This window comes from Canis lupus, chromosome 27 (assembly GCF_003254725.2).
Source record: "Canis lupus dingo isolate Sandy chromosome 27, ASM325472v2, whole genome shotgun sequence".
NCBI lineage: Eukaryota > Metazoa > Chordata > Mammalia > Carnivora > Canidae > Canis > Canis lupus.
The window spans coordinates 11,513,549-11,535,325 of NC_064269.1; the positions used below are offsets into that span (position 1 = coordinate 11,513,549).

Sequence of the window (21,777 nt, forward strand, 5' to 3'; positions counted from 1 at the left end):
GGCCTCCCATGAGTCTGGCCACTCAGAAAGCCCCAGTGCTCCCAAATCCCTTGAGGCCTCTTGTTTTCTCTTTATGGGCAGGCATTAAAAAAGGAAGCAACAACAGCTGTGCCGATCATGTTTCAGTGGTGAAGAAATGATAGTTAGCACTGGTGACCTGATTTTGATTTGACCAGTACAATTAGAGTTTCTTAGTCCCAGAAGGATTTGGATGCCGATGGGTGACAACTGAACTCCCCAATATGATACCAGCATTCTCTTTAGAAAGAGGGCCCCATATTGTGCTAGAACAACTTTTACTTGATTAGTCTCAACTAAAAGAGGGTCCTCCACAAGAAGTCCAAACCAGTACTGCCTTAGGATTTGCCTGTAGTTTGGCTACTTGTGTCCCAGATGGGGCAACCTCGTTTGAAGAGGCTTCCATGAGGTGGCATAGAAATTCCAGGGTTGGCTCCTGGAATTTTATTGGGGCGCGGCAGCTGGTATCCTGCTTCCAGTTTCCTGAAATGTTCCCCTCAGAGTCAAACTTTGAACAACACTGATTGGCCCAATGAAAACCTTTTTCCAAAAAAAAAAAAAAAAAAAAAGAAAGAAAACCTTTTTCACATTTAAGACATTTTTTTGTTTGGGTTTAGGGGCACTTACTTTTTTTTTTTTTTTTAAACATTCCTTTTGCAAATGCCCTTCCTGGCCACAATTGTAGCATCTCTGAGGTGGGAGAGCTGCAGCCAGGACTTGTGCCGTATAAGTCTCCATACCAAAGTCTTCACAGACCTTTATCATTTTGGCAATGTTATGATTGTTCCCTCCAACAAGGCCCTTTTGGCAATCATTACTGGCATTCTCATAAGCCAATCGAAGCACTAGAACCTCAGGTTATCAACTTGCCTTATGACAGCATTCTGTAGCCTATTAAGTCAATGGAAGGTTTTGAGGGTTTTTGCCTGATAGTGGCAAAGGACCTGGTGGGTACACTGACTTCAGGGATATTATTCCACGCTCTCAAGGCTGTCTGAGACGTCTGATTAAAAACTTGCCTCTGTAACTGGGCTGGGCATAAGGGTCAGCATAAGGGCCAGACCCAGTGATTATACTCAACTTTATAGGAACTGCATTTTCCAGATTTTCCAGAGAGAGAGCAGTAGCTGCATTATTAAATTCTTGTAACCAAACACTATATTGGTCTGTGGTTAAAACTATCTTAACTAAAGTCTTCCAATGCCAGGTGGTCATCTCATAACCATGCCGGATGGCTTTTATAATCCTCTTGGTAAATGAGTTCTGAATCCCATTATCAACTATGCTCTTCCTAAATTCCTTAAACACTGCAAAGGGAAGACTCTCCTGTCTCGAGCCTTGATTTCCTCCCCTTATTATGGAAAGGCTTGCAATATCTCACCTTGGGTTTGCTATCCCTCCTGAAAGTACCGATTCATGATAGGTTCATAATTAATGGTGGATGGCTCTGGCGGAGAGGGGGAGTGGAGGAGCTGGAAAGGGGGTGAGACCTCAGAGTCTTTGTTTAAGCACAAGGCATTATGGCTGGAGGTTGATGACTCAGGAGTGAGAGAGGGAGGTGGTGGGAAGAGTAGGGCCACTGGAGGAGGTGGACGAGGTAGAGAAGGAGAAAACAAAGCTGATGTCTCGGGTTCAGTAGAGGGGTTCTTATCTTGGCCTTGCATGGGCCTCAAGGCTATTCTACATAGATGTCAAACCCTCACAGGACCTATATAGCCTGGCTTCCCCAATGGCCAATCCTCTCCCACTCCTCCAAATTCATGCTCCCCTCTCTAGGGTACCACGGACATTGTTGTCTCATAATTACCAGTAATTTAGTCTCTTGTTGATCTTTAAAGTCTCTTGTTGAGATTTTACATCCTGTTGTCTGTAGGGGGCTAAGCAACTGCAATTTGTGGTTTTTTTCCTCAAGAGAAAGAGAGTCACCCATGCTGGTAGAGGAAAGTGAAATGGAACTATATTGGGCTTGAGGAAAGGAAAGGGAAAAGAAAAGGAAAGACAAAGAAATGCAGAGAAAAGCAAGCCAAGAAGAAAGCAAAAAAGGCCTTGTGGTTAACAGCCTAAAATGACCTTGATGTAAGCATGCCAGGCTATTCCAAGGTTGCCTATGTTCCTTACTGGAATGAAATTCAGGAACCCCTTTCCTGTACCATGCTTGGAAGGTCAGTCTCCTCACATGGGGCACCACTTCCCCACAGTGCATTCTGATGACAGGTGAAATGATTACTGGGAGTCCAATACTTTGGAACAAAGATAAGTCCAAAGGGGCTGCATCGCCAGGTACCACCAAGAAGTGCAGGCACCAAGGTGAAGCCCCGAGTCAGGGTTGACTCTCAGTTTTATTACCTTAGAATGTAAAGTATGCAAAAGCAAGGAAGGAAAAACAACTCAAGAAAGTAATCACGAGAGGGACAGCACCGAACTGTGACTATCGGCACAGGTCTCAGAGAAGCATTAACTAGGGAGCTGCAGGGGATGGGAAAATTGACCTCTGCAGGCCGGGCTATCTTATCCAACATCACTGCTGTTTTCAGCATGTACTGTTTTTAGCATGGACTGATTGTAGGAACAACTGACTTTTGCCATATACACACAGCTGTTGCCATTTATGTGTGTTCCTGTTCTTATTGTTTCTTTTACCTGCTGAGGTCGTTCTCTCACACTTTCACACCCTTCCTACACTACATCAATAGGCAGATAATTTAAAGAGAAAATCAACAAGGAAACAATGGCTTTGAATGACACATTGGACAAGATAGATTTAACAGATATATCCAGGACATTCCATCCTAAAAGAGCAGAATACACATTCTTTTCAAGTGCACTTGGAACATTCTCCAGAATAGATCATGTACTAGGCCACAAAAGAAGCCCCAAGAAACTCAAAAAGATGAAGTCATATCATGCACCTATTTTTACTACAATACTATAAAACTCGGGATCCCTGGGTGGCTCAGCGGTTTGGCACCTGCCTTCAGCCCAGGGCCTGATCCTGGAGACCAGGGATCGAGTCCCACATCGGGCTTCCTGCATGGAGCCTGCTTCTCCCTCTGCCTGTCTCTCTGCCTCTCTCTGCCTCTCATGAATAAATAAAATCTTTAAAAAAAAATAAATAAGAGCACCTATTTAAAAAAAAATAAAAACAATACTATAAAACTCGAAGTCAACCACAAGAAAAGAATCTGGAAAGAACAAAAATATATAAACGTTAAATACGATGCTACTAAACAATGAATGAGTCAAGCTAGAAATAAAATTAGAAATAAAATAGTACACAGAGACAAATGAAAATGAAAACACAGGTGCCTGGGTGGCTCAGCGGTTGAGCATCTGCCTTTGGCTCAGGGCCTACTCCTGGGATACCAGGATTGAGTCCTGCATCGGGCTCCCTGCATGGAGCCTGCTTCTTCCCTCTGTTTGTGTCTCTGTCTGTGTGTGTCTCTCATGAAAAAATAAATAAGATCTTTAAAAAAGAAGAAAGAAAAAAAAAAGAAGAAAGAAAAGAAAAGAAAAGAAAAGAAAAGAAAGGAAAGGAAAGGAAAGGAAAGGAAAGGAAAGGAAAGGAAAGGAAAGGAAAGGAAAGGAAAGAAGGAAGGAAGGAAGGAAGGAAGGAAGGAAGGAAGGAAGGAAGGAAGGAAGGAGAAAGAAGAAAGAAGAGAAAGAAAAAAGAAAGAAGAAAAAAGGAAGAAAAAAAAGAAAGAAAGAAAGAAAGAAAGAGAAAGAAAGAAAGAAAGAAAGAAAGAAAGAAAGAAAGAAAAGAAAAAAAGAAAAGAAAAGAAAAGAAAAGAAAAGAAAAGAAAAGAAAAGAAAAGAAAAGAAAAGAAAAGAAAAGAAAAAACACATTGGTTCAAAAGCTTTGGGATGCAGAAAAAGTGGTCCTAAGAGAAAAGTAACAATACAGGCCTACTTAATGAAACAAGAGGAATCTCAAATAAACAACTTAACCTTACACCTAAAGAAGCTAGAAAAAGAACAACAAACAAAACCTAAAACCAGCAGAAGGAAAGAAATAATATTCAAGCAGAAATTAACGATATAGAAACTTAACAATAGGGGCAGCCCCGGTGGCACAGCGGTTTAGTGCTGCCTGCAGCCCAGGGCATGATCCTGGAGTCCCGGGATCGAGTCCCATGTCGGGCTCTCTGCATGGAGCCTGCTTCTCCCTCTGCCTGTGTCTCTGCCTCTCTATCTCTCTCTCTGAATAAATAAATAAAATCTTAAAAAAAAAAAAAAAAAGAAACTTAACAATAGAACAATGAAACCAGGAGCTGTTATCTTGAAAAAAAATTTTTTTTAAAAATCAATGAAACTGATAAACCTCTAGCCAGACTTCTCAAGAAAAGGACCCAGATAAATTAAAATCACAAATGAGAGAAAAGAAGTAACAACCAACACAGAAATACAAAAGATTAAGAGAATATTGTGAAAAAGTATAGCCACCAAATTAGACAACCTAGAAGAAATGGATAAATTCCAAGAAACATACTGCCTACCATAACTGAAACAATAAGAAATAAAAATTTGAACAGACCAATTTCCAGCAAAGAAATAGGATCTGTAAACAAAAAAAAACTTCCAACAAACAGAAGTCCAGGACCAGATAACTTCACAGGTGAATTCTACCAAAAATTTAAAGAAGAGTTACCGATTCTTCTCAAACTATTCCAGAAAATTACAAGAGGAAGGAAAATTTCCAAATTCATTCTATGAAGCCAGCATTTCCATGATACAAGAATCAGATAAAGACATCACAATAAAAGAAAACTACTCAGAGCTTTTCCTCTAAGGTCAGGAATGAGATAAGGATGACCACTCTCACCACTTTTATTCAACATAAAGTCCTAGCCACAGAAATCAGATGACAAAAAGAAATAAAAGGCATCCAAATTGGTAAGGGAGAAGAAAAATTCCAACTATCTGCAAGTGACATAATACTATATACAGAAAACCTGAAAAACTTCAAAACACTGCTAGAATTAATAAATTAATTCAGTAAAGTCACAGGATGCAAAATCAATGTACAAATATCTGTTGTATCCCCACATACCAATATGAAGCAGTAGAAAGAGAAATTAAGAAAAGGACCCCATTTTCAATTGCACAAAACCAGTACGATACTTAGGAATAAACCTAACCTAACAGGTGAAAGACCTATACTTGGAAAACCATAAAACACTGAAGAAACTGAGGATGACACAAAGAAACGGGAAGACATTCCATGCTAATGGATTGAAGAACAAATACTGTTAAAATGTCTACACTATTCAAAGCAATCTACAGATTTAATGCAATCCCTATCAAAATACCAAGAGCATTTTTCACAGGACCAGACAAACAATCATAAAATTTGTATGGAACCACAAAAAAACATAACCAAAGCAACCTTGAAAAAGATAATCTTGTTTTCTAGATAATTTAAGAGACTATTGCATTTAAAAGAATTGTTAGTTTATGTTTTGGGACACACAATGTATGAAGATGTTATTTTGTGACATTAAAATCTAAAAGGGATGGAGATGGAGCTGTAGAAGAGTGGAGTTTTTGTATATTATTGAACTTAACCTGATATAAATATAAATTAGTATTATAACTTTAGAATGTAAATGTAACCTCATGGTAAGCAGAAAGGTAATAGGTGTAGAATATGTATAAAAGGAAATCAAAGAGGAATTTAAACATTTCAACTACCAAAAATTAGAAAATCAGTTAAACAAAAGAATATAAGAATGCAGGAAATGAGGGACAAAAAAAGATCTAGGGCACATAAAAAACAAATAGACCTATGACAGAAGTCCCTTCTTCTCAGCAATTACTTAAATGTTAATGGATTAAGCCCTCTAATCAAAGGACAGAGATTGGCAGAATGGATAAAACACATGACCCAACTATATAATGTCTACAAGAGACTTATTTCAGACTCAAAGACACAAGCATGTTGAAAGTAAGAGGATGGAAAGATATTCCATGCAAATAATAACTAAAAAGTAGGTGTGGCTATACTAGTATCAGATAAAACAGACTTTAAATCAAAAAAGGTTATAAGAGACATGGGTATTATATATTAATAAAAGGATCAATACAGCAAGACATACAACAATTACAAATCTCAATAGATCTAATGACACAACATCAAAATATATGAAGCAAAAACTGTCAGAATGGGAAGGAGAAATAACAATTACACAGTTGGGGACTTCAATATCCTTGTCACAATAATGGATAGAAAAATCAGATAAAAGTTAAATAAGGAAACAGAAGACTTAAAAAAGACAATATACAAAGTAAATCTAACAGACATACAATGAACACTGTATCCAATAACAACGGAATACATCTTCAAGTGCCTGAGACATTTTCCAATAGACCATCTCTGTTAGGCCATATATTAAGTGTCAATAGATTTAAAAAGTAAAACTGGAAAATTCAAAAATTGCGGAATTTAACAAAATACTTTTAAACAACTAACAGGTCAAATAAGAAATCACATGGAAAGTAGAAAATACTTAAGAGACAAATGAAAATGAAAACACGATATACAAAAACTTATGAGAAGCAGCAAAGCAGTGCTAAAAGGGAAATTAGGGGATCCTTGGGTGGCTCAGCAGTTTACTGCCTGCCTTCGGCCCAGGGCGTGATCCTGGAGTCCCAGGATCAAGTCCCACATCAGGCTCCCTTCATGGAGCCTGCTTCTCCTCCCTCTGCCTGTGTCTCTGCCTCTCTCTCTCTCTGTCTCTCATGAATGAATGAATAAATTAATTAATTAAGGGAAATTAATGGCTATAAGCACTTATATTAAAAAACAAGTACAAACTCAAATCAACAACCAAGCTTCACAACTTAAGAAACTAGAAAAATCAGAACAAACTAAAGCCAAGGCTCGCAGAAGGAAAGAAATACAGATTAGAGCAGACATAAATGAAATGAAAAAAATCAAAAATCAAATTGTATCCTTCAAAAAGATCAGCAAGATTGACAAACCCTTAGCTAGATAGACTAAGGAAAAAAAAGAAGACTCAAATTACTAAAATCAGAAATGAAAGTGGGAACATTACTACTAATTCTATGGAAATAAAAAGGATTATTAAGAGTACTATAAACAACTGCATGCTGAGAAACAGGATACCATAGATAAAACGGAAAAATTCCTAGAAACACAAAACCTACAAAGACCAAATCAAGAAGAAATAGAAAATCTAAATAGACTGATAACTTGTAAGGAAATTGAACCAGTAATCAATAATCTCCCAACAAAGAAAAACATAGACCTGACAGTTTCACTAGTAAGTTCTACCAAACACTTAAAGAACTAATACCAAGCCTTTTAAAACTTCTAAAAAGGGCAGCCTGGGTGGCTCAGCGGTTTAGGGCTGCCTTCAGCCCAGGGTGTGATCTTGGAGACCCGGGATTGAGTCCCATGTCAGGCTCCCTGCCTGTGTCCCTGCCTCTCCCTATGTCTCTCACACATTAAGTAAGTAAAATCTTGAAAAATAAAAATAAAATAAAAATAAAAATAAAAAAACTCCTAAAAAACTGAAGAGGAAGAAACATTTCCTATTTCATTTCATTCATGGGGATGAATTCATTCATCCCCCCATTTCATTTCATTTCACCCCATTTCATTCTATGGGGATGTTATTATCCTGATGATAATGTAATTATCCCGATAATCCTGATACCAAAGCCAGACACACTACAACAACAAAAGCTACAGTCCAATATCCCTTAGGAACATTGATGCAAAAAATCTCAACAAAACACCAGCAAAAAGAATTCAGCAATATAATTAAAAAGATTACACATTATGACCAAGTGGGGTATATTCCTAAAATGTCAAGGGACAGTTCAACATAGGTAAACTGATCAATGTAATAATCCACATCCACAGAATGAAGGGAAAAAAATCTACACAATCATTTCAGTTCATACAGAAAAAGCACTTGACAAAAAAAAAAAAAAAAAAAAAAAAAACACCTTTTCATGAAGAAACACTATAAACTAGGGATAGAAATAAATCATCTCAACATAATAAAAGCCATATATGAAAAACCCACAGCTAATGTCACACTCAAAACTGAAAAACTGATTTTTCTTTAAGATTAGGAACAAGGCTGGGACACCTGGGTGGCTCAGGGGTGATCCTGGCATCCAAGATCGAGTCCCACATCAGGCTCCTTGTGGGGAGCCTGCTTCTCCCTCTGCCTGTGTCTCTGCCTCTCTCTCATGAATAAATAAATAAATAAAATCTTAAAAAAAATTTTTTTTAAATAAGGAACAAGGCAAGGACACCTGCTTTCACTACTTCTATGCAAAAACAGTACCAGGAGTTTCAGAGCAATTAGGAAGAGGGGAGGGGAGGGATGAGGACAAGAGAAGAAGAAAAGAAAGGTATACAAATTGAAAGGAGTAAGTAAATTATCTGTTTGCAGACATGACCTTATATGTAGAAAACCCTAAAGATTACACACACACACACACACACACACACACACACAGTAAGTGAATTCAGTGAAGTATCAAGATATAAACTCAACACACAAAAATTAATTGCATTTCTGTAGATAAACGGAATAATTTAAAAAGGAAATTACAAAAGAATTCCATTTACAACAGTATCAAAAAGAATAAAACTTAGGAATTAACCAAAATTTATGAGAAAAACTTATAACTACAAAAACACTGCTGAAATAAAACATAAATAAATGGAAGGACATCCCATGCTCACTCCTTGAAAGACTTAATACTGTTAAAATGTCAATACTACCCAAAGTAAACTACATTTCCAAGTCAATCCCTACCAAAATTCCAATGTCATTTTTTGCAAAAATTAAAGAATTATATATATGCAAATCACAAATCTGATAAGGGATCAATATATAGAATACATAGAGAATCTCTAAAACTAAAAAACAATGAAGCAAAAAATGAGCAATAGACTTAAATACACATTTCTTCTAAGAAGATGTAAGAATGGCCATTAAGCAGAAGAAAAAATACTCAACATTGCCAGTAATTAGGGAAATGCAAATCAAAACTACACTGAGATGTCTACCACCTTGCCCCCCTTAGGGTAACTACTAGCAAAAACCCAGAGAACTACAAGTGATGGTGAGGATGTGGAGAAATTGGAACCCTTATGCATTGTTGGTGGGAATATAAAATGGTACAGTCACTGTGAAAGACAATATGGAAGTTCCTTCAAAAAACAGAAAACAGAATTACCGTATGATTCAGAAATTCCACTTCTGAATACATACTCAAAAGAATTGAAAGCAGGGTCTTGAAGATATTTGGATACCCATGTTCATAGCAGCATTGTTCACAATAGCTAAAATGTAGAAGCAATCCAAGTGTCTGTTGACAGATAAAAGGATAAGCAAAATGTGGTACAAACACACAATGGAATATTATTCAGCTTTAATAAGGAAAGATATTCTGTAAGATGCTAAAACATGGATGACCCTCAAGAGCATTATACTAAATGAAAGAGCCAATCACAGAAGACATCTACTGTACAATTCCATTTATATGAGGTACTTAGTCAAAATTTTAATGACAGAAAACATAATGGTAGTTGCCAGGGGCTGGGAGGATAAACTGATTAATTGCTTTGGGAAGTTATCATTTAATGGGTATAGGTTTCAGTTTTACAAGGTGAAGAGTTATGAGGATGAACGGTGGGGATGGCTATACAATAATTCTAGTGTATTTAATACCACTGAACCTAAAAATGGTTAATATGGTAAGTTTTATGTTAAACATATTTAAGATAGAAACCCCAGTATCAGTTTCTAACACAAGATGAATAACAATTAGGTTTGAATGATGTTAAGAAGCTGGATTACTTATACTACCAGTGTTCTGACTAAACCCCAAGATCAGAATCTGCCACTAGATTCCATTTTAAATGATTAATGCAAAAACCAATCAAACAAAAACAGAAAACAAACAAAAAAACAACTGTTCAAGTTTAAAACACACTGAAAATAGGAATTTCAGGCTTCATCATAATTCCAGGGCTACCCACAAAAACATAAATTGACAAGGACAGAAAGCACCATCGGAGCAGATATGAGTTTTTGGAAAACAGCAAGAAGAGAAAAATAACTTGAAATACTAAAAGGCCTTGTTAACAAATTTAGTTCAACTAATTAGATATATATCATTTAAGGTACTGTAGAGGAAAAACAAGACAAGTGCTTGAGATGCATTCAATGTATAACAAGACAAGTAAAAACAGTATTTTTAATGAGGGCAATAATAAGTTCATCCAGTGACAAAGTAGCATGAAATTTTCAAATAGGAAGGGGAAAAAAGCAGAATTAAGAAAGATCTTGAGTCTTATCCCCAACACTACTGATTTCACTGAATGAATATGGATTAGAAAGGTGGTCATGGAAGGCAGGTATTCTACACTGGAGAAAGAGTAAGCAGAGATATTGAAGTAGAAAATGACACTTTATATGTAGAAACAACATAAATCATATTTCCACACTTAAGAAAATGTCAAAATTTTCTTCTATAAGAAGAAGCAACCTGTTCTAAGTACGGCCACCAAATAATCTGCTTTTCATTCTGATAGCCAAAAGCTAAATGGCCATTTGTTTGAGGATGGTAAATTATGTCCCTACAAAACTTGACTGCAAGCTCCCAGACAGCCTAGAATGGTGTCTCTAATGCAGTGTTTGACACAAGTAGATACAGAGTATTTAGTGAACTTAAATAAACTATGAGAAAGCCAGTATGGTACTATTTTCTGAAAATATGTAACTTAAAATACTACTCCTAAAATATGCACTGTGAAAAATTTCATAGTCAAGTCTGTAAATTATGCAAATTTTATTATTTATCTTCCTTCACAGATCAGTGATGAGCATATTAACATATTACAATCTCTGAAAAGTGCTGTAATATCAAAATAATCTACTTCTTTTAAATCTAGCATTTCCCAAACACATTCAGGCTAATAGAATTTTTTCCCCTCAGATCATTAAGACTCTCTAGAATTATTATTCTATCAAATACTTTGAGAAATTCTCTATTAGAGCCCAAAAGGTAACAAGAATAAAAGTGAACAGCAAATTGAATTACAACATTCCTGAATATTTAAGCATATCACTAAATGCATCTTCAATTTCACTGAAATTTCTGCAAACTGCATCATCTCCCAACTGAATTGCTTAAAAATATAGTCACAGCAGCAGGAAAAGATAAACAGGAAAACTAAATATTTAATCTCCCTCTAGTCATAAAAATGAATCTACACAATGTTTCTGAAATACATGGACCATTACTTAAATAATTAATATAAAGGGATGCATGCCTGCTGGCTCAGTTGGTAGAGTCTGCAGCTCTTGATCTCAGGGTTGTTAAGTTCAATACTCCACAACTACAGTTACACACACATACACACACAGTATTATGCCAATCTCTTTCCTAGCATCAAAGTCCTTTTTCCTTCCAACTTATTCTGTCAAATAAGATACGAGTTTACAGAAACACAGTCAAAATGTTATTGCTCAAATAGATCACTGAAATGAGTAACTACTTAGTAACTGCCTGAGAACAAATGTTACTATCTGAGCAAAATGTTAATAGGATGTGGTGGGATTAGGTTTTTAAATAAAAGAATAAGGGTATCATAAAAATTTCCCAAATGCTTTATTTACAGTATGAGAAAGTATTAATCTTACTTAAAAAACATTTTAGTGCTATGAAACTGATACTGTTGCTCAACATTAAAGAGGTGGACCATGTAACAAACATATTAAAGAGATCTCAATCCTATCCTCACTCACCTTGCCTTTGCTCCAACAAAAGATCCTGCCTGACATATCACCCCACTTAAAGGTTGTTAGCATTATTTACTTATTAATTCTAAATCTACCAAATTCTGTGCATATTTTAAGAGAAAAAATAAGGGGGTTAAAAAGAAAGTCTTTCTAGACCCAATGACACTGACTATTAAAAGTCCAGATCTATTCAAACAATAAAAATATTTAAAATCTGGGGAAGGTTGATAGTGAAGATACATATATTTTGTAATAGGTATAAAAAGTGATGGGGGAGCAGGATGAATATATCTCAAAAAAGCCTTGCTAATTGAAGAGTATTAAGCAAACAAGAAAGTGGTATTTTTGGAAGTTTTTAAGTACTCTGAGAAAAATTATCAGTTCTCCAAAACAGTGATTTTGAACTATATAGACCTATTATTAATATGAAAATTACTATTCTAATTATTAAGAAAATAAACAAAATAACCCTATAAATCCCTTTATTGTTCATGCTTTTAAATAGTGCTGAAAAGGTGCCCAAAAGAGACAGCTAGATGATGTTGATATATTCACTCAAGAATATATATAAATACCTAAAATTATAGGTAAAATAACATGGAAACTTTGACCTATTTAAGAACAACTGATATCTAAATGACAGATCAGCATTTTAAAACAGGCTTTAAGTGTACGTACTGATAGGGTCTGTAGTGGTTTATACTTTCCATGAGCAGTGTAACATTAGTTATTTTGCAAAGGATTTATGTAGGTAAAGATTTATGTAGGTATATATGTTTTGTATCAAATTATAATGCTTAACTCATTTTATCGAAAGGTCTTCTATAAAAGGTATCTTAAAATGTATTGAAAAGCCATAAATCTTCAAATCTACAAAATCCGTCATGGTACAGAGATTTTTTTTTTTTTTTGGTACAGATTTTTTTACATCATACCAAAATAATTCTTTTATAGCCAACTCCTGAATCTAAAAGCTTAATTTTGCCAATGAAGCACTTATATCTCCCTGGTTAGAGATGTTTTAGACTTTTTTTTTTTTTTTAAAGATTTTATTTATTTATTAATGAAAAACACAGAGAAGCAGAAACATAGGCAGAGGGAGAAGCAGGCTCCCTGAAGACAGGTGATGTGGGACTTGATTCCAGGACCCCAGGATCATGACCCGAGCCAAAGGCAGACACTCAACCACCGAGCTACCCAGGTGCCCAGAGATGTTTTAGATTATACAGAAAAGTTTGAGTTCATCTTCAAATGTTTAGTGCAAAAATGCATAGTGCAAAAGTTCATCTTCAAATGTTTAGTGCAAAAATTCATTCTATGGACCCTAAAATGCTCTCTCATCTTTTGGTACTCAAGACTCATCAAATGTCACAGGTAATAACCATGCATCATTTCATTTTTGGGGCAATTTATGATATAACTTGCATAGAATATAACATACAATATAAATACAGCCCAAGATCCAAGGTGTAAATAGATTTTTATTCTGAATTCACTGGTTTATGACCAGCAGCTTAGCATGATTTCTAGAGATACTTTTAACAGTAAAGCCTGTAAAAGAAGGATAAGTGATACATTTTCCTTATACTCCATATTTATCCTATTTTCTCACTTCTAAACTACTGGAGAAATTCAGGTATAGTTCAATTACTGAACTTGAGTCATTCATATTCATACTATTACTCTGTATGGTAAATGATAATAATCCATGAGGCTATTTTCTCCATATATACTTTGAAGTACTAGAGCAAACTAAGTATTTCCCACCCATAACTTAAAATTGAGACAAAACTCTTCATGTGAAACATAAAGAGGAAATTATGCCTTACCTCATACTCAATGTCAGGTAAATTACTCTCATCTGCTTTCTCTAGCTTTTCAGCGGCCCACTTGCTTGCAGCCTCGGCAAGTTCCTTTTCAGTTAGCCTACTGGGTTTGTCTAACATCTAATAAAAACAAAAGAATAGTTCTATTACAATTCTCAAAAGCACTTAAACTTCCAATACATCAAAAAGTGTATCCTACCTTAACTTAAAATCATGTAATTTCATAGAGATAACAAGTACATTCTTTATTTGCTTTTTAAAAAATATTCAACATAGAGTTTCTTTAAGTAGCAATTCCTTTTGGACATACAGATCAGATCTGACTCCTAATTTCATTTATATAAAACTTCAAAAATTCATCTTAAGGAACCAAAGACACTGACAATTAACTAATATATTAACAGCATTTGAAATATATAGGACATCATACTGATTTCAATGTTGTATCTTTAATTATATTCAATGAAATAAATAATGCCAAAATATCATCAAGGTAAATTCCTAATGCAATAGAAAAGTCAGATATGTTATTTCCATGATTTGTAATAATGTATATAAATCCTACTCTTTACACAAAAATTTTTTTTAATTTTATTTATTTATTCATGGGAGACACAGAGAGAGAGGCAGAGACACAGGCAGAGGGAGAAGCAGGCTCCATGCAGGGAGCCTGATGTGGGACTTGATCCCAGGACTCCGGGGATCATGACCTGAGCTGAAGGCAGATGCTCAACCACTGAGCCACCCAGGCGCCCCTACACAAAATTTATATACTTAAAATTCATCTTTTTGATACTGTTACTGCTTTTCTTCTTCAGTTATATTCAATACTAAACAATGGGGCAGCCCGGGTGGCTCAGCGGTTTAGCAGCGCCTTCAGCCCAGGGCCTGATCCTGGAGATCTGGGATCGAGTCCCATGTCGTGCTCCCTGGATGGAGCCTGCTTCTCCCTCTGCCTGTGTCTCTGCCTCTTTCTCTCTCTCTCTGTCTCTCATGAATAAATAAATAAAATCTTTAGGGAAAAAAAAAAACAGTAAATCAATACTAAACAATGTATGGAATTTCAAGTTATAGACAGACCTGGGTTTGAATGCCAGTTTCATCACTTGCTAGGTAGATGATTTTATATGCATAATTCATGACACTGTGAAGCCGTGGTTTTCTTATTTACAAAATGAGGTATTAATAGTATTCATGGTTTTATAAAATTTACTTGAAAGTATCTAACACAGTGCTTGGTACTTTAGTTTTCCTTTCTTTACCATATAAATATCAGTTATAGTAAAACTTTTGAAAAAGACCATTCAGTTCATGAGGTCAATATAAAAATGAAGAAAATTAAAATTTTTTTCTGGAACACACGATTCCTGTAATACTGTTTACAGACCTATGTTACAGAATAAGATGCATAAATTCTAAGCCAAGGAGCAGCTGGGTGGCTTAGTCAGTTAAATGTCTTGACATGGTTGATTTCAGCTCAGGTCATGATTTCAGGGTTTGGAGATCGAGTCCCACACTGGGCTCCACACTCTGCCCCTCCCTTGCCTCTCTCCCTCTGTCAAAAAAAAAATTATCTAAGCTGAAAATTAGAAAAAGGGTTTCCTTGGGCCTATACAGTAGCTCTGATTCCATTCTATTATAGTAGCATATATTTTCATCAACTAGGTCTTTCACCTGTAATTTTTCTCCATGTCTTCTCTAAAGTAACATCATTAATTCCAAATACACTTCCTCTGGATGATAGTGGCATTAAAAATCTCCACATTAGGGGCACCTGGATGGCACAGTCGGTTGAGTGTCTGACTCTTGGTTTTAGCTAGGGTTATCTCTCAGGGTCATGAGATTGAATTCCCTGTGGGGCTCAGCACAGAATCTGCTTGGGATTCTCTCTCCTTCTAAAATAAAATAAATAGATCTTTAAAAAATCTCTACACTAAAACATAATACAATTTATAAACTGCTTCTGTATGCACACCCAAAATGTATGTTAATTAATGGAATTCCACGAAGGTGGTTAGGGCAGACTTAATTACCCCAACTTATAAACCAAGAAACTAAATGCCCAAAAGCTAGTGATTTGCCCAGTCACTAGTAAATGCTAAGCTGGACCTTATGACAAAGGCCCCTGACCTCCTTCCACAGTTTATTCAACTCACCAAACTTCTGGCTGGACATCCATAATATTTACTAAAGGATAATAACAATGTATGTACATAGAGTGTTTCCACAGCCACTGAAGAAACCTAAATACGTCACTACAAAGCCCTACTCACACATAATGTTAAAAAGGTAGAAGTGATACCTCTATTATTACTTAGTAATAAAGTTAAACAAACAGGCACACCTGGGTGGCTCAGTTGGTTAAGCAACTGCCTTTGGATCAGGTCATGATCATAGGGTCCTGGGACCGAGCCCCATGTCAGGCTCCCTTCCCAGCTGGGAGCCTGCTTCTCCCTCTCCCTCTCTCCTTCTGCCCTTCCTCACTATCTGTGGTCAAATAAATACAATCTTTCTTTAAAAAAAATTAAAGACTAAGAAGAAAAAAAACCACATACACATGAATATATCAAAAAGAAAAAATTTATGCCCCACTTTTTTGGTATCTGTTTTGAAGAGAAAGTTATAGAGTAAAAATAAAACAAACATTGTAAGTTCTCTCTAGTAAAGATGGAGCAAAATCTTCTACAATTGAATCCTTCCATTCGTCTTTCATTAAATCTGTATACCTGAAAAACTCTAATTTGAAAATGACTTCTGGGGACACCTGGGTGGCTCAGCGGTTGAGCATTTGCCTTTGGCTCAGGTTGTGATCCCAGGATCCTGGGATTGAATCCCACATCAGGCTCCTTGCAGGGAGCCTGCTTCTCCCTCTTCCTGTGTCTCCCAACTCTCTCTGTGTGTCTCTCATTAATAAATAAATAAAATCTTAAAAAAAATAAGAAATAAACTCTAAAAAATTATTCCTACATGAGGGCAGCTAGAATGTTTAAAAGAAAAAGCTCTCCACCAAATCAGGAAATCTACATAAAAGTGTCCAACAGCTACCATATAACCCTGGGCAAAGAACAGAGGATGTACGTTTTTGGATCATAGGTCTAAAACTCTGAAAGTCTGATTCCATTTTAAGACAAAAATGCAAACATCTACTTTTACTGTCAAAAATAGCTAAAATCCACTATGGTTGCTTCCCACTAAATATATTTTAACATGTACAAAGTCCTATGTAATAACTTACATTATAGAAGAAATGAATATTTCCTATATCATAGTTTAGCATTCATAGTGAGTTAGATGAGAAACTACTGTTTACTCTTCCTTCATTTTTACCTGACAACAAAAACAAGCCATTCTTTCAGGTGGATAAAGCACCCTTGACAAGGTAAGGCAGGACCAAATTCTAATCAATCTTCTCATACAAAACCAGCATTCTAGAATCTTCAGACTTCTGGGAAAACTCTAAAGACACAAGTTGTCACAAAGACATCTTTTTCTTTTGTTTTTCCTTTGAGGCAGTGAAGCAGCTGCTCCCTGAATACCAACCAGCATAGACTGTCAGGCGATGTTTACTCTTGCTGAAAAGCCAAGTATACCAAAAATAGAAAAAAAAAAAAATGAAGGAAGAGAATACAAGTAACAAAGTTATAGAAAGACAATGTGGGTTGGTGAAGAGAATCTCTAACTGCTGAGAGTAGATGGAAATAGCAAATTTTGAGAATTAGAATCATGGATCATCTGTTCAACATATTTGGGATGCTGGAAGGCAGGAATGAAAAGAATGATACAGTGAGAGTACTGTGTTCTTGAGAAAATTCTGAGACTTTTTGATAAAATGGAGATATATATATATATATACTTTTTTAAATTACAAAGTAATTACAACCACATCCCTTTTTTGTGGTAGTAACACTTAAGATCTCTTAGCACATTTAAAAAAATTTTTTATTTATTTATTCATGAGCGACAGTATTTTTTAAAATATTTTATTTATTTATTCATGAGCGACAGAGAGAGAGAGAGAGAGAGAGAGGCAGAGACACAGCCCAAGGGAAAAGCAGGCTCCCTGTAGGGAGCCCGACGCGGAACTTGATCCCGGGTCTCCAGGATCACGCCCTGCGCTGAAGGCGGCGCTAAACCACTGAGCCACCCAGGCTGCCCTAAGTATACAGTATTATTAACTATAATCAGTTACCTGTACATTAGATCCTCAGATTTTATTCATTATATAGATGATAATTTGTACTAACATCTCTTTTCCCTCAACCTCTAGCCCCTAGCTCCTACTGATCACACTAATAGTCTGCTTCCATGAATTCAGCTTTTTTAGATTCCACATCTAAATGAAATTATAGACTACTTAGTCTTTCTCTGGCTTATTAGTATAATGTCCTCAAGATCCATCCATTTTGTCACAAATGCCAGGATGTCCTTTCTTATAGCTGAATATACTCCATTGTGTATATACACCATATCTTCTGTTTTCATTTACATTGCTTTCAGGTCTTGACTGCAAATAATTCTGCAATGAACAGCACCTGAGATCTTCTTTTCATTACCTTGGGATGTATACTCCAATGTGGGATTTTTGGATCATGAGTCTTATTTTCATTTTCTTGAGGGACCCCCATACTGTTTTCCATAGTGGCTGCACCAACTTACATTTCTACCAACAGTGCCCAGGGTTTCCTCTCCTCCACACCCTAACACTTGATCTCATCTTTTTGATGACAGCCATTCTAACAGGCGTTGAGATATCTCACTGTAGTTTTGATTTCCATTTCCCAGATAATTAGTGATGCTGAGTATCTTTTTGTATACCTGTTAGTCATATGTCTTCTTTGAAAAAAAATGTCTATTTGGTTCTATTGTTCAATTTTTAATTGGACTGATTTTTTTGGTACCGAGTTGCATAAGTTCTTTATATATTTTAGATATTAACCTCTTATCAGATTCGCAAATATTTTTTACCATTCCTTAGGGTTGCTTTTTTGTTTTGTTGATGGCTTCCTTTGCTGTGCAGAAGCTTTTTAGTTTGAGTGATTCCACTTATTTCTGTTTTTGCTGCTGAATCCAAAACTCATTGCCAAGACTGATGTCAGAGAACTGACCACCTATGTTTTCTTCTAGGTGTTCTATGGTTTTAGTTCTTACCTTCAAGTCTTTAATCCACTTGGAATTGATTTTCATATATGGCATAAAATAGGGGTCCAGTTTCATTATGTTGTATGTAGCTACCCAGTTTTCCCAACGCTATTTATTGAAAAGACTGCCCTTTCCCCACTGTATATTCTTGGCTCCTGTATTATAAATTAATTGGCCATATATGCATAGGTTTATTTCTGAGATTTCTATTTTGTTCCATTGATCTATGTGTCTGTTTTTATGCCAATACCATATTGTTTTAATAACTATATAGTTTGAAATCAGGAAGCATGATGCCTCCAGCTTTGTTCTTAAGATTGCTTTGGAAAAAAAAAAAAAGATTGCTTTGGCAATTTGGGGTCTATTATGATTCTATACCCATTTTAGGATTATTTGTTCTAGTTCTGTGAAAAACGCCATTGGTTTTTGGGATAAGAATTGCACTGAATCTGCGGATTGCCTTGGGCAGTATGGATATTTAACAATTCTTCCAATCTATGAGCATAGAAAAACCTTCCATTTATTTGTCTTCTTTCTTCTTCAACCTTTTTCATTAATGTTTTAAGTGTAAAGATGTTTTGTCTCCTTGGCTATATTTATTTCAAGTATTTTCTTTTTGATGCTACTGTAAATCAAACAGTTTTCTTAACTTCTCTTTTTGATAGTAATTACTGTATAGAAACACAACTGACCTTTGCATATTGATTTTGTATCCCATAACTTTATTGAATTTATGTATTAGTTCTAACAGCTTTTTGGTGGACTCTTTAGGGTTTTCTATATATAATACAATGTCACCAGCAAAAAAAAGTCTTACTTCTCCCTTCCCAATTTGGATGCTTTTCATTTATTTGTCTTGCCTAACTGTTCTTGCTAGGACTTCCAGTACAATGTTGGTTAAAAGTGACAAGAGTGGACCAGTTGTCTGTTCTTGATTTTACAGGAAAAGCTTTCAGCTTTTTATCACTAAGTATTATGTTAGTGCTGGGCGTGTCATATCAGCCCTTTATTATGCTGAGGTATATTCCCTCTATACCCAGTTTGTTTGGAGTTTTTTATTTTTTTTTTATCATGAATGGATATTAAACTCTGTCAAATACTTTTTTTTTGCACCTATAGAGAAAATCATATATTTTATCCTTCATTTTGTGAATACGATATATTATACCAACTGATCTGTAGGTACTGAACAATCCTTGCATCCCTGGCATAAATCTCAAGTGATTATGGTGTGTGATCCTTTTAATGTGCTGTTGAATTTGGTTTGCTAATATTTTATTGAAGATTTCCACATCTATATTTATCAGAGGTATTGCCATATAATTTTCTTTTCTTGTAGTGCTCGTGTCTGGTAATGCTGACCTCAAAATGAGCCTGGAAGTATTCCCTTTTCTGTTTTTTTTGTTTTTTTTTTTTTTTTTAGAAGAATTTAAGAAGCTTTGGATTAGTACTTTTTAAATATTTGGAAGAATTTACCAGTGAAATAATATGAGAAAATTATTTAACTTCTAAGTTCTAAGTCTTTTCTATAAAATGGAGATACTTACATATTGGATTTCTGAATGAGTAAGAAAAAAATACTTAATATAGTAACTAGAATGAGGTAGTTACATAATAAATATTAAGTCGCTATGACAGTACCCACCCCTCCCAAAATAAAAGCACACTCTATCAAATATGTCCCATATGAATATTCATTATTCCCACTTTGGTATGGTCAAGATGAGCAGTGCCTGCAGTTAAGTACCAATTTTAGCATAACCTATGGAAAAAATTATATGAGCAAACCGCTCATTTTTCTGGTAGCTACCTTCAAGTTGTGGTTACTTAAGATTCAAGTTTTTGTTTTTTTTTTTAATTTTATTTTTCCTTCTATATGTCTACTTGACCCTCAAATAACAGGTTTCAACTGTATGGGTACACTTACATGCGGATTTTTTACAGTTCATTACTATAAATGTATTTTTCTTTCTTATGGTTTTTAAAAAGGTTAGGTACTTATTTATTTATTTGAGAGAGAGTGAGAGACAGCAGGAGCAGGGGGAGGAGCAGTGGGAAAGGAAGAAGCATTTTCCCCACTGAGCTGGGACCGGACGCAGGACTTGACTAAGCCACTCAGTACTTACGTTAGGGGGAGTAAAAATTTACATATGAATTTTTGACTGCATGGGAGGTAAGTACACCAAACCCCTATGTTATTCAAGGGTTAATTGTATGTTTTTTTTACTACCATCTTTATTTTTTAAAGTCAATTAACATATATTAGTTTCAGATGTAGAATTTAGTGATTCATCAGTCCTATATAATATCCAGTTCTCACCACATCATGTGTCCTCCTTTACATTCATCATGCAGTTACCCCATTCCCCTACTGCCCCTCCCTCCAGAAATTCTCAGTTTGTTTACCATGATTAGGAGTCTCTTATGGTTTGTCCCCCCTCTCTGTTTTTGTCTTTAATTTTTCCCTCTTCCTTTATGATCTTCTATTTTGTTTCTTTAATTCCACATAAGGGAGATCATATCATTGTTTTTCTCTGATTGACTTATTTCGCTTAGCATAATACCCTCTATTTCCATCTACATCATTGCAATTGGCAAGATTTCATTCTTTTTGATGGCTGAGTAATATTCCATTGTATGTATATATGCATGCATGTGTATGTACACACAGACACACACACACCCCAAATCTTCTTTATTCATTCATCTGTCTATGGACATCTGGGCTTTCTCCATATTTCCATATTTTGGCTATTGCAGATATTGCTGCTAAAAAATTGGGGTGCATGTGCCCCTTGGATCACTACATTTCTATCTTTGGGGTAAATATCCAGTAGTTCAACTGCTGGGTCATAGAGTAGCTCTATTTTCAACTTTCGGAGGAACCTCCATACTGTTTTCAAGAGTGGCTGCACCAGTTTGCATTCCCACCAACAGAGTAAGAGGGTTCCCCTTCCTCCACATCCACCCCAACATCTGTCGTTTCCTGACTTGTTAATTTTCAC

General features: G+C 35.7%; 1 protein-coding gene across 24 annotated transcripts in view; it reads right to left on the reverse strand.

Moving 5' to 3' along the window:
- Window positions 1-21,777, reverse strand: part of PPHLN1 (periphilin 1) — a 144,260-nt gene that overhangs the window by 46,085 nt on the left and 76,398 nt on the right. For all 24 annotated transcript variants that reach the window (XR_003147415.3, XR_007406527.1, XM_049102754.1 and 21 more), the window contains one exon: window positions 13,637-13,753. Coding sequence is in view for 22 of the 24 variants with exons in the window: in XM_049102754.1 (XP_048958711.1) it covers window positions 13,637-13,753 (117 nt within the window). In the remaining 2 variants the exon portion in view is untranslated. The remainder of the gene's footprint in view (window positions 1-13,636; window positions 13,754-21,777) is intronic.